Source organism: Oncorhynchus tshawytscha, linkage group LG01, assembly GCF_018296145.1.
Source record: "Oncorhynchus tshawytscha isolate Ot180627B linkage group LG01, Otsh_v2.0, whole genome shotgun sequence".
Classification (NCBI taxonomy): Eukaryota; Metazoa; Chordata; class Actinopteri; order Salmoniformes; family Salmonidae; genus Oncorhynchus; species Oncorhynchus tshawytscha.
In genome coordinates this window covers 61,132,567-61,144,975 of record NC_056429.1, presented here as the reverse complement: position 1 = coordinate 61,144,975, position 12,409 = coordinate 61,132,567, and the positions used below count along the sequence as shown (strand labels likewise).

The 12,409-nt window shown below is 40.6% G+C and overlaps 1 protein-coding gene across 1 annotated transcript in view; it reads right to left on the bottom strand.

The window, feature by feature from the left end:
• LOC112254478 (neuroendocrine convertase 2) overlaps positions 1-12,409 on the bottom strand; it is a 67,061-nt gene that overhangs the window by 32,650 nt on the left and 22,002 nt on the right. The window contains exons 3-5 of the mRNA XM_024427135.2: positions 5,257-5,370; positions 4,699-4,807; positions 3,048-3,085 (exon numbers count right to left, since the gene is read on the bottom strand). Of these exons, the coding sequence (XP_024282903.1) occupies positions 3,048-3,085; positions 4,699-4,807; positions 5,257-5,370 (261 nt within the window). The remainder of the gene's footprint in view (positions 1-3,047; positions 3,086-4,698; positions 4,808-5,256; positions 5,371-12,409) is intronic.

Here is a 12,409-nt window from a genome sequence, read left to right as displayed (position 1 = left end):
TTGTCTTTACCAGAGATAAACAACAAAGAATGCGCTCTCAACCATGTGCATGAAAACAATGGAGACACTTAGAAAACTACAAATTCTAGCTAATTTTTCCAAAATCAAGCCTGAGACTCTTTCTAAAGACTGTTGACATCTAGTGGAAGCACTAGGAACTGCAATCTGGGAGGTTTTCACCTCATAATTAACATGACAGCCATTGGAAATAGTGGTAGACTGGATTTTTTATTTTTTGGATGGTTTATCCTCGGGGTTTCACCTGCCATATCAGTTCTGTTATACTCACATACATTATTTGAACAGTTTTAGAAACTTTAGAGTGTTTCCTATCCAAATATACCAATTATATGTATATCCTAGCTTCTGGGCCTGAGTAACAGGCAGTTTACTTTGGGCGCGCTTTTCATCCGGACATCAAAATACAATAGCCCAGAGAGGTTTTAACAAATTCACCAGGCAGGCCAAAACTCCATCCCATCAAACATCTTTTACACTAAAAGGGCATTATCATAATTTTCAACATTTTACAGTATTATTCCAACCTCATAGTGTGGAAATATATATAAAACACAGGAAAATCACATTTTTGACTGCACTGGGTCTTTAACAACTCTTCGTTACAAAGATAATAGGGAAATGAAGATAAATAATTTACTACAAGGAAACAATTTCATACAAGCAAGGTGTTATAGAATGTGGCATCCCTACACACACACAACACACACACATAAATGTGTGCTCTTGCGCATACTAATGAAGACCAATCAATACTGACTGATTGCAGTGTTTGTAGGCTTCGAGGAAATAGGTAGAAATTATATCAAAACAACTTCGGCCCTGGAAGAGAGTGAAGATGCACTAAATTATTTTATCAGCCTCTTACACACACACTCAGACACACGCACAAATGTATTTCAATCTCAATTGAATGATGAATGGCATATTCAATACGTTATAGTTTTACTGATAGTTGGGGGAATTATTGCTGCAGAGGATCAGCATGAAAAGATCAGGAAACAGTGATCTATACAAACACACACACACACACACGCGCATATACATCACACAAATACACTACACACACACACACACACACACACACAGGAAGTGTGTTGCGCTAAGTTAGTTTTAGATCCCTACACATCATGATCCATCAGCCGAGTAGAGCATGCTCCTCCTGCATCAACCTGACTGCCAAGCTCACGGCTATTTTTCGGCTTAGACTCATCCCCGTTCACAGGCAATAAATAAAACACACACACACACACACACACACACACACACACACACACACACACACACACAGGAATCATGCATGAACCACAAAGTTTATGACAGTTTGAAGCTTTTCCAATATCCTCAGAGTGAAAGAAAATTGTTGACATTAATTAATCTCTCTCCCTTCCTCTCTCTCCCTCCCTCCCTCTCTTTTGCGGTCTCATCTCTCACCTTTTCATTTCGGAAGCTCTAAATCTTTCCAATATGAAAATAAATATAAAATGGTATGGAGGAAAGGCTGTGTGTGTGTGTGTGTGTGTGTGTGTGTGTGTGTGTGTGTGTGTGTGTGTGTGTGTGTGTGTGTGTGTGTGTGTGTGTGTGTGTGTGTGTGTGTGTGTGTGTGCATGTGTGTGTGTGTGTGTGTGTGTGTGTGTGTGTCCAACTACACTTATGCAGCAAACCTTTCAGTGCTGTTCATTACTGTGTTTCTATAAGAGAACACATTATTGGATGGTGCTGTTTTACAAAAGACTGTTTCCCTGTATCAGCAATGGACTGCTATAAAGCCTCTGTCATTGGCTCAGACACGATAAGAATCACAGCTCTCACTATCAGTCAAAGCAAAACAGCCATTTCAGGATTTCAGAATTTGGCCATTTAACACTGCACACTGAGCTTGTTGAGTACATAGCCCGGAGATGTTCATTAGTACAGCAATGTAATAGTAATGTAATAGTCAGTGTTAAATAATATGTTTTGTAATGTCAGTTCTATTTTTACATTTACATTTTAGTCATTTAGCCGATGCTCTTATCCATTGTTACTTACAATTAGTGCATTCATCTTAAAATAGTTAGGAGAGACACCAACATATCACAATCGTATCAATTATATTTTCCCTCAACAAGTTATTTATAAGCAAAGTCAGTGCTACTTTCACGCCCTGACCTTAGTATTCTTTGTTTTCTTTATTATTTTGGTTAGGTCAGGGTGTGACATGGGTGATATGTGTGTTTTTGTCTTATTCTAGGATGTTTTTACTGTCTAGGGTTTTTAGTAGATTTATGGGGAGTTTTCATCTAGGTGTTTATGTTGGCCTATGGTTGCCTAGATTGGTTCTCAATTAGTGGCAGGTGTTTATCGTTGTCTCTGATTGGGAACCATATTTAGGCACCCATCTTCTTTGGGTATTTCGTGGGTTATTGTCTATGTGTAGTTGCCTGTGTCAGCACTCGTTATCATTGCGGCATGTTTGTTTTGTTGTTTAAGTGTTCTTTGAGTTTTTCGTCATTCAATAAAATAATGGATTCACACCACGCTGCGCTTTGGTCCCCTCCATACGACGATCGTGACAGCTACTAGGAAAAGACAAGTGACATTTCTGGGGGGAGGTGAGCGTGGTGAGTTATTTAAGATACACTTCAAAGATGTAGTTCCTTACTTTTACTCCTTCCTCTTTTCCCTCTTTCTGGCCAGCGACACTGACAGTTCTTTTAGGTGTTATTATCAGTATTCTGAAGTTGGAGCCTCACATTATGCGGCGCTAACTACCCTGGCATTATCTGTGCTAGTGACAGATCGGCCTGCCTTCCCGCCTGCCACAGTGCTGAGCCCATTAACATTAAACAGCTTGGTTGGCTGGCTGCCCATCTCCCAAAGGACACAAGGAGACTTGCCAACCATGAAGGAAACTTGGAATACACCTGCCACTGGCACTGGCACTCAACAACAGACCAGCCAAAAAAGGCACTTCAAAGCAAGATTTTATTTCAGAACAGCAATACAGGGAATTATTGGAGAATATTGTGAAATTATCAAGTACTTACGTAGTTTGATGCAAGATCTGGGTGGAGATAATCGATCCCTGTAACATAATTTCAACAGAAATTTATGAGGTAATGCTCCAATTTCTTCTTCAAAAGAATACAGGTCTTGAGGGGAGATTTGGACTTTTATGAGAAAATCTGAAACAGGAAATGGTGACTTTGATTTTACATTGTACTTATTACATTTGAATTGGGAGCTGGTCTGTACATGTACGCTGTACATGTCATTTACTTAAAAGTTAGTGGCTTGCGAAGGTATTCACCCCCTTGGCATTTTTCCTATTTTGTTGCCTTACAACCTGGAATTAAAATAGATTTTGGGGGGGATTGTATCATTTGATTTACACAACATGCCTATCACTTATCACCACATGCCTAAAATGAGATAAAAGACAAAAAAACAGAACTTGAGCGTGCATAACTATTCAGCCCCCAAAGACTTGGGGTATGTCTCTATAAGCTTGGCACATCTATCCACTGGGATTTTTGCCAATTCTTCAAGGCAAAATGGCTTTTTTTGGCCACTCTTCTGTAAAGCCTAGCTGTGTGGCATGTACGGTGTAAAGTGGTCCTATGGACAGATACTTCAATCTCCGCTGTGGAGCTTTACAGATCCTTCAGGGTTATCTTTGGTCTCTTTGTTGCCTCTGATTAATGCCCTCCTTGCCTGGTCTGTGAGTTTTGTTGGGCGGCCCTCTCTTGGCAGGTTTGTTATGGTGCCATATTCTTTCCATTTTATAATAATGGATTTAATGGTGCTCTGTGGGATGTTCAAAGTTTTGGATATTGTTTTATAACCCGACCCTGATCTGTACTTCTCCACAACTTTGTCCCAGACCTGTTTGGAGAGCTCCTTGTTTTTCATGGTGCCACTTGCTTAGTGGTGCCCCTTGCTTAGTGGTGTTGCAGACTCTGGGGCCTTTCAGAACAGGTGTATATATATATACTGAGATCATGTGACAGATCATGTGACACTTAGTTTGACAGGTTGTAATGCAACAAAATAGGAAAAACACCAAGGGGGATGAATACTTTTGCAAGGCTCTGTAATTAGTTAATTAACCACATGCAGATACCTTGTCACAATGAACTATAATTAACCACAATAACAAGTGGATGAATATTACCTTTCAAGCTATTTCTAATCAAAATACAATGAAGTAGCCACCGATGGTTACCGATGGCTACCAACTCTGGTCTTGAAGAGCTACGGGGTGTAAAGCAGGGGTATCAAACATACAGCCCCTGGCCTGTGGGTGAATTGACAAAATAAAAAAATTATGTCAATCTATATTTAATTACTAAAACCAAATCGAAACTGTAGAAATTATAGTTGCTCTACATTATACATTCTCTTCACTCTGTTCAGCTTGCTAGCAATCACTGAAAAGAAAGCTCAACAGTGAGGGCTAATCAAAAATAAGTAAAAACATCGAAGACTTTTAATAGTTGCACATTTTGACAGTAAGGAAATATAACTGAATTTTCAACCATCCGGCACTTGGTGAAGACCGAATGTGGCCCCCGGACAAAATGAGTTTGACACCCCTGGTGTAAAGAATTTAACTCCAGCCCAGAACTACACTCCCAGTGATGATCTCTACTGAGATAGTGATACAACTTCAACTGTAAGGCCTATACCGGTACCTACCATCGTCCATGATAGCTATGGTGATGCCTCTCCCGGTGTAACCCAGCCCCCAAGCCTCAGCCACATTCAGGTCGAGTCCGGGGGTCCCATCAGCCTGGCCAGTGTTGATCTAATTTGTCACACAAACAATATGGAGACAGGCCATGATGCAGGACACCCAGCCGAGGAGTCATTAGAGAACTACTCAACATGGAGGAAGATAAGGGGAAAGAAGAGGGAGGAAGAGATGAGGTGTGGAGGATGAGAGGGAGGGGGAAAAGCAAATGTCACGGATATGGTACTTTGCTGGGAACCTACTGGGGAGCGTTTAATCTGACAAGTGGAATAAAGGAAGGCACATTGGCCCCGGAAGACAGGAAAGTCACACTTGCCAGTTCAGGGTAAACATTGGGGGAGTGGGCTGACATGAACGGGGAGATGAGATGGCATGGGCAATATTGACTGGCCTAATGAAAAGACATCATCTCCATAGGAGGAGCAGCAGTGAATATGTCTGTGATCAGTGTGTAAGATAACATAATTGAGGCTGATATGAAATGATGAATGATGACTACTCACCAGATACCACTGTTTGCTGAATAGGGGGTCGGTCATTTTGATATAAATTTCATCAATGCTTCTGTACCCTCTCTTCTGTCGACCGAAACCCTCTTGGTCCAACACATTCTTTACCTGAGGAAGGAAATGCAAATATCACACCATGAGCCCTTAATATTGAGAGTCATCAGAATCAATATAGTCAGTGTATAATAAGAATGTACGTCAGTATGTATATTGTAACTGTACAATAAAACTCACGTATAAACACTTTACCTAGAAAGTAATTTGTATAACTGTAGACAGTGTACGTTGGAGAGAATTTATGCTAATTCGATAGAGATGAACACATTCAAAGGGAATGTTATTAATTGGCATAACGTTGTATCTTTTAAATCAAAGCACATTGGTACATTGGAACTACACGTGGGTTTAAAAGTACATCCCTAATGCCCTCCCACGTCCAGCTGTGTCTCTGGTGTAAGGAAGGAGGACGTCACATTAAACAGGCTAATTCTATTTGTCCTAGTCTGAATCATCTAAATCATACAGGGCCTACACCTGGGGCCGTGGGTCCCTACAGTACCACAACACACACACAGAGACTGTTTCAGATGGTGTCCTTGCAAACAAAATAACATCCCAATTGGCCTGACAAAGTCCTTGTGTTTATTCCCATCATCAAAGACACTTTGGGGTGGATCAAAGAGAATTATGATTTTTACTGAAGAGCTTATTCACGGCTGCAACATGGACCCTTTATGCAAAAACAGGATCAACATCAGAGGGTGTTTTTTTTCATGATATCATCAAGATTTACAATGGTGTTTCTGAAGGAGAGGTTTGTTAAATATCTGGGTTATATAGTCTGATCTAATCAAGATAAACTGACTGTGGAAACAAACAGTATTCAACATGAAAGGTAGACATTAATGACCTAGTGAAGGGGCAGTGTGTTTTCCAGGATGCAATGTAATTTAAGCCTATTAAGCATTTAGTCCAAAAATCCCATTAGGAAACAATTGAACTGTCAAGCATTAAAAGCAGAGGTATCTCCACATCTGCAAATGTATTAAAATCCACACGCTTTCGTCTATCATTTACTGTACAGCAAAATGCACAATATCATCATCAATAAAATGGATGAAGTCTGAAAATATAACCAATACTGCTACATGAACTTGCAACCTGGCTGAATATTTTATTGGACCTCATCTAACGGATAAAAGCCTTGAATCATCTGCCCTTCTCAGCGACACAGAGGAAGTCAAATTAAGCTAAAGAAAGGTATAGCAATGAAAATGAATCAGACAGCGATCAGAGCCAAATCAAGTGCCTGTATAGTAATGCTTTATTCTCTCTCCAGCCCTATCTGGAAGTTATTCGAGAGAGAAAAGGACCTTGCTCTACTTGTCACCAGCTACTCAAGGACACTGTAATTTAGTTGGAAGGTTTAGAACTTCTTGCTCAGAATGACTGGTACAGTACACAGTGCTGTCTTAAGACAAGCTCTAAAAACGTATCTCTCTCCTGCTAACAGCTTATCCGGAGATTGAATTAACATGATTTTGCATAATCTCAGGTTACATTTTCATCACAACGCTACAAATTAATTCAAAATATTTCAATTCCCTTTAAAGACTTGACTTAAAATATAACAACTTACAGCTATTGGCAAAATATTGCCAAATAGTGATTCAACCATTTCTAGGTTACCTATTACTATGATTTTAAGTTACTAATATTGAATAAACTCACTGTCAATATTTGTTTTCAACTGCGTGCTTGTTGAAAATAGTCAGATATGGAATGAGAGAAAGTCCCCCCAGTGTTTAAATGGGCAAACACACATGGTGGAAAGTGAGCGGACTAGTCATCGTCCGATGTTTTTTACCACCATAGATAAGGGATCAGCCATTAAGCCTACTCTTTACAAGACTAGAAGACACAAACTCAGCAAAAAAATAAATGTCCCTTTTCAGGACCCTGTCTTTGAAAGACAATTTGCAAAAATCTAAATAACTTCACAGATCTTCATTGTAAAGGGTTTAAACACTGTTTCCCATGCTTGTTCAATGAACCATAAACAATTAATGAACATGCACCTGTGGAATGGTCATTAAGACACTAACAGCTTACAGACGGTAGGCAATTAAGGTCACAGTTATGATTACTTAGGACACTAAAGAGGCCTTTCTACTGACTCTGAAAAACACCAAAAGAAAGATGTCCAGGGTCCCTGTTCATCTGCATGAATGTGCCTTAGGCATGCTGCAAGGAGGCACGAGGACTGCATATGTGGCCAGGGCAATAAATTGCAATGTCTGTACTGTGAGACGCCTAAGACAGCGCTACAGGGGGGACAGGATGGACAGCTGATCATCCTCGCAGTGGGAGACCACGTGTAACAACACCCGCACAGGATCGGTACATCCGAACATCACACCTGCGGGACAGGTACAGGATGGCAACAACAACTGCCCGAGTTACACCGGGAATGCACAATCCCTCCATCAGTGCTCAGACTGTCCGCAATAAGCTGAGAGAGGCTGGACTGAGGGCTTGTAGGCCTGTTGTAAGGCAGATCCTCACCAGACATCACCGGCAACAACGTCGCCTATGGGCACAAACCCACCATCACTTGACCAGACAGGACTGGCAAAAAGTGCTCTTCACTAACGAGTCACGGTTTTGTCTCACCAGGGGTGATGGTCGGATTCGCGTTTATCGTTGAAGGAATGAGCGTTACACCGAGGCCTGTACTCTGGAACGGGATCGATTTGGAGGATGAGGGTCGTCATGGTCTGGGGCGGTGTGTCAGAGCATCATCGAACTGAACTTGTTGTCATCTCAACGCTGTGCGTTATAGGGAAGACATCCTCCTCCCTCATGTGGTACCCTTCCTGCAGGCTCATCCTGACATGACCCTACGGCATGATAATGCCACCAGCCATACTGCTCATTCTGTGCGTGATTTCCTGCAAGACAGGAACAGTGTTCTGCCATGGCCAACGAAGAGCCCCGATCTCAATCCCATTGAGCACGTCTGGGACCTGTTGGATCTGAACGTGAGGGCTAGGACCATTCCCCTCAGAAATGTCTGGGAACTTGCAGGTGGAAGAGTGGGGTAACATCTCACATCAAGAATTGGCAAATCTGGCGCAGTCCACGAGGAGGAGATGCACTGCAATACTTAATGCAGCTGATGGTCACACCAGATACTGACTGTTACTTTTTATTTTGAACCCCCCCCTTTGTTCAGGGATACATTATTCCATTTCTGTTAGTAACATGTCTGTGGAACTTGTTCAGTTTATGTCTCAGTTGTTGAATCTTGTTTTGTTCAAACAACTATTTACACATGTTAAGTTTGCCGAAAATAAATGCAGTTGACTGTGAGAGGATGTTTTTTTGTTGTTGCTGAGTTTATTGTTGTCTTTAAAAGGGACCAAGCCCATAAATTAATTTGTCTTTTTTATTGCCTAAGTACCTGCAACCGATATACGTAGCACTCAGTATGAACCCATGACAATCCTATGTTACAGAAAAAAGGTTAAGCATTTTGTCACAAAAGGATTGCAGACTCAGTCAGACGCATTGTATGTTTTGTAAACTGTATACCGTTTCCTTTAGCTACAGTAAACTGTCCAACAACATAGATGGAAAGTAGACTCGTGTAGACTTTAAAGTAACCACCCATCTTCCTTCATCTCTCCCTTTCTCCTTCAATTTGCCTATCTCCCTCCATCTTCCTCCATCCTTCCATCAATCCATCAGCAGTTCTTTCCATTACATCACTGGTGTTTCCCTCGAGACGGCCCTCGCATCATCAGACGGAGCCAGCGCCCCGCCACCCTCTCTGCTCCCCACTCACTCTCCGCCTGCTCCTTGTTCCAGCTGCATGCTAGAAATGCCAACAACCCAGACATAATTTCAAAGGGCTGTGCTGTACTCCTTTATTTCTCTATCGTTCGCTCCCTCCCTTTCTCTCTCTCTAAATCATCTCTATTTCAGAGCACCAAGATACAGCACATTTAGATGGGTTCATTCCCTTCAAACATGTTACTCTGTCTCAACAAGGGGTGGATTTTTTAAAAATGTCTTGTGATATCAAAGATGGTATAAAGTACAAAGATAGTGTACCTTTTACATTCTTGGTCAGAAATGTAGGCCAATGGATTATAATTGAAAGGTCATATTCATCTAGTGGAACGAATGTCATGATATGAAAGGACAGGGAAGAGGGATCATGTAAAAATGAAGACACATGCAGATGTGTCACAGACCTGTAGTTAACTTGAGGGAAAAGTTGCACTTAACCAGATCTAGAATCACAATAGCCAACCCCCAACCTTTTCTATTGGAGAGATGGAAAAACATCTAATCCATAAACTCCTAATCAATACTTAAGTCAACAAGCCACTTAAAAATATTTTGGTGGGCTGGCTTGCTGGATGATCAGGATGACTCCTTGTGTCGGTTTAAATACATTTTCAGAGGCTCATGAATGCAGCAAAATTACACCAACCTGGGTATTTGTTTTCTAATTCAGATTAATGACAATGACCTCAAAAGAAAATCTAATTTCATAACACAAGAGTGGCAAAAAGGACAGTTGCTTTCAAAGCAATCGAAAGGCTCATACAATCCATTGTGCTAGGAGAAACATACAAAAGACAACAGAATAACCAGCTAGTAATACTTCAAAGGAGCTGGAGGCAACAACAATTTGCAGCTAACCTTTCCCAACACTTCAGAACCCCCCCAACATCTAAAACCCATAACTGCAGGACCACATAGGATCATGTCAAGCAGACAGCTGATTAAAACAGAGCATCCCAGATGTAGATCTGCTCGTGTTAGTGCTGTTTTATGTCCATTTGCCGGATTAGTGATCTGAAGTGGCTCACATTCATATCTTCATACATTATTTACTCACATAGCTGAACTTTCTGCTGTGCCACAAAGTCTGTAGCATTAGTAAAAGTCCCCTACAGATGCATTACTCATCTCTGCACTTAGCAAAAGAGTGTCATCTGCACTGTTATTTTAGTTATCAGTTAATCTGACTATTCTGTCATTATTGATTTGATTGATTTATTTCAGCAATTTGAGGGATTTCTGAATATTTGTCTAATGTTGGTGGAGAATATTATACTCCTGAATCACTATGATGAATATAATAGTTTTACTTGAGTTTATTTTTAACAAAGCGTGTTACTTTGAAGTCCAAAGTGTAGGAATACAGGTGAAATCCGTTATTGACAGACATGCTGGCGTAGTGATTACTTTCAAAAAAGCTATTATTTCAATACCCTAAAAAGCCTGCCCCCCTCCCCCCCTCCCCAAAGAAAAACTAAATAAATGATGTCTATTTGTTTGGCTCGTGGCCCACCACTTAGATTATATTTTGGCCCACCAAGCCCAAAAGTTTGAGCACCCTTTCTGTATAGCCTTGCTCGGTGTATAATATATCATAATGATTGTGGTTAGCCTATTGCATCTTCGACCAAATTGCTTCCGCCCTTAAACACAGAAATTGCATTCCATATTCCTGATTAAAGCAACCCGTTCATGAAGAAGTACTGATATTGTGCTCTTCTTTTCAACCGCTGAATAAAATCTGCAGCAGTTTTGAGGCCATTTCTATATGCTTGGTGTAACCTATTTTACGTGCCTATTTGATGTAGGCATTCTTTTCAAGCCAGTAACCAGGGGCTGTCGATGCCTTTTTCACCTTTACGGTATATCTATGTGAATAAACTTGGCTAGATAGTGAAATATTTAAAGTTAAACCTCTTTGATGTTAAATCCCATATATTGGGGACTTCTAGCAGTTCTGGACCAGTTCCGACTGACATTTTTGTGTACAAAGCGCTCTGTGAACCTCAGAGTCCAGTGCCTTATAGTGCCAGAAAACCCCATCGGTCTGCTCTCCAGTTACCACTCTGTCAGTGGAGCTGACTTGAACTGTCAGGTTTCACACCCAACACTTGCATATGGTGTGACACTTGCATATGGAGTGACGTGTCACATTTTCTGTCCTATCCATACAAAGAATCGATTTGCTCTCACTTGGATCGACGGAGCCCAACCTGCGAGAGCCCCATTTCTTGTGCTGTCTAGCAATCATAATCTCATTTTGCTGTGATATTCTCAGCTGGATTTAGAGCTCTCAACATGAAAAAATACTAAATAATTTCAAAGAATTGAAAAACAACCAATTTCTCTTGGTCACAGAGGGATGTAATCACGTTGTGTGTGTGAAGACGAAGTTGTAACGAGACTGCAGACATTCAAATGGTGTCTGTCTCTGCATTGCTCTGAGGAGGCTTGGCAGATAATGCTCCGTCGTCAATTACAGTGCCTTCAGAAAGTATTCGCCCCTTGACCCCCTCCAAATTTAGTTGTGTTACAAAGTGGGATTAAAATGGATTTAATGTCATCTTTGGTCAACGATCTACACAAAATACTCCGTAATGTCAATTTTCTTATGAGAAATATCACATTAATATATCTTGATTAGATAACTATTCACCCCTGAGATAATGCATGTTAGAAACACATTTGGCATTGATTACAGCTGTGAGTCTTTTGGGGTAAGTCTCTAAGAGCTTTGCACACCTGGATTATACAATATTTGCCCATTTCTATTTTCAAAATTCTTTGGAACATTTACATTTTAAAGTCTCATAAATCCATGTATTAAAGGCATCACAATAAATCCATTATTTATTTTAGACAGGTCTAAAGAAACACACTACATTTTCTTCATATTATATTTCAGAAGAACAAAATAGCATACTCTGAGTTGTCCTTATGTTAGGCCCTGATCTGGCTATGCCATATGGCTGTGGGCTACACTAGTTAAAACCTGTTGAGGCTAGGGGGCAGTATTTTCACTTTTGGATGAAAGGCGTGCCCAGAGTAAACGGCCATCTACTCTTTCCCAGATGGGAATATATGCATAGTATTATTACTGTTGGTTAGAAAACACTCTGAAGTTTCTAAAACTGTTTGAATTATGTCTGTGTAAAACAGAACTCATATGGCAGATAAAATCCTGAGAAGAAAATCCATACATGAAGTGAGAACTCAATATAGAAAACAGTGCCATTGGATGTCTATGTTAGATATGGATGAGCATGCACTTCCTAGGGCTTCCACAAGATGT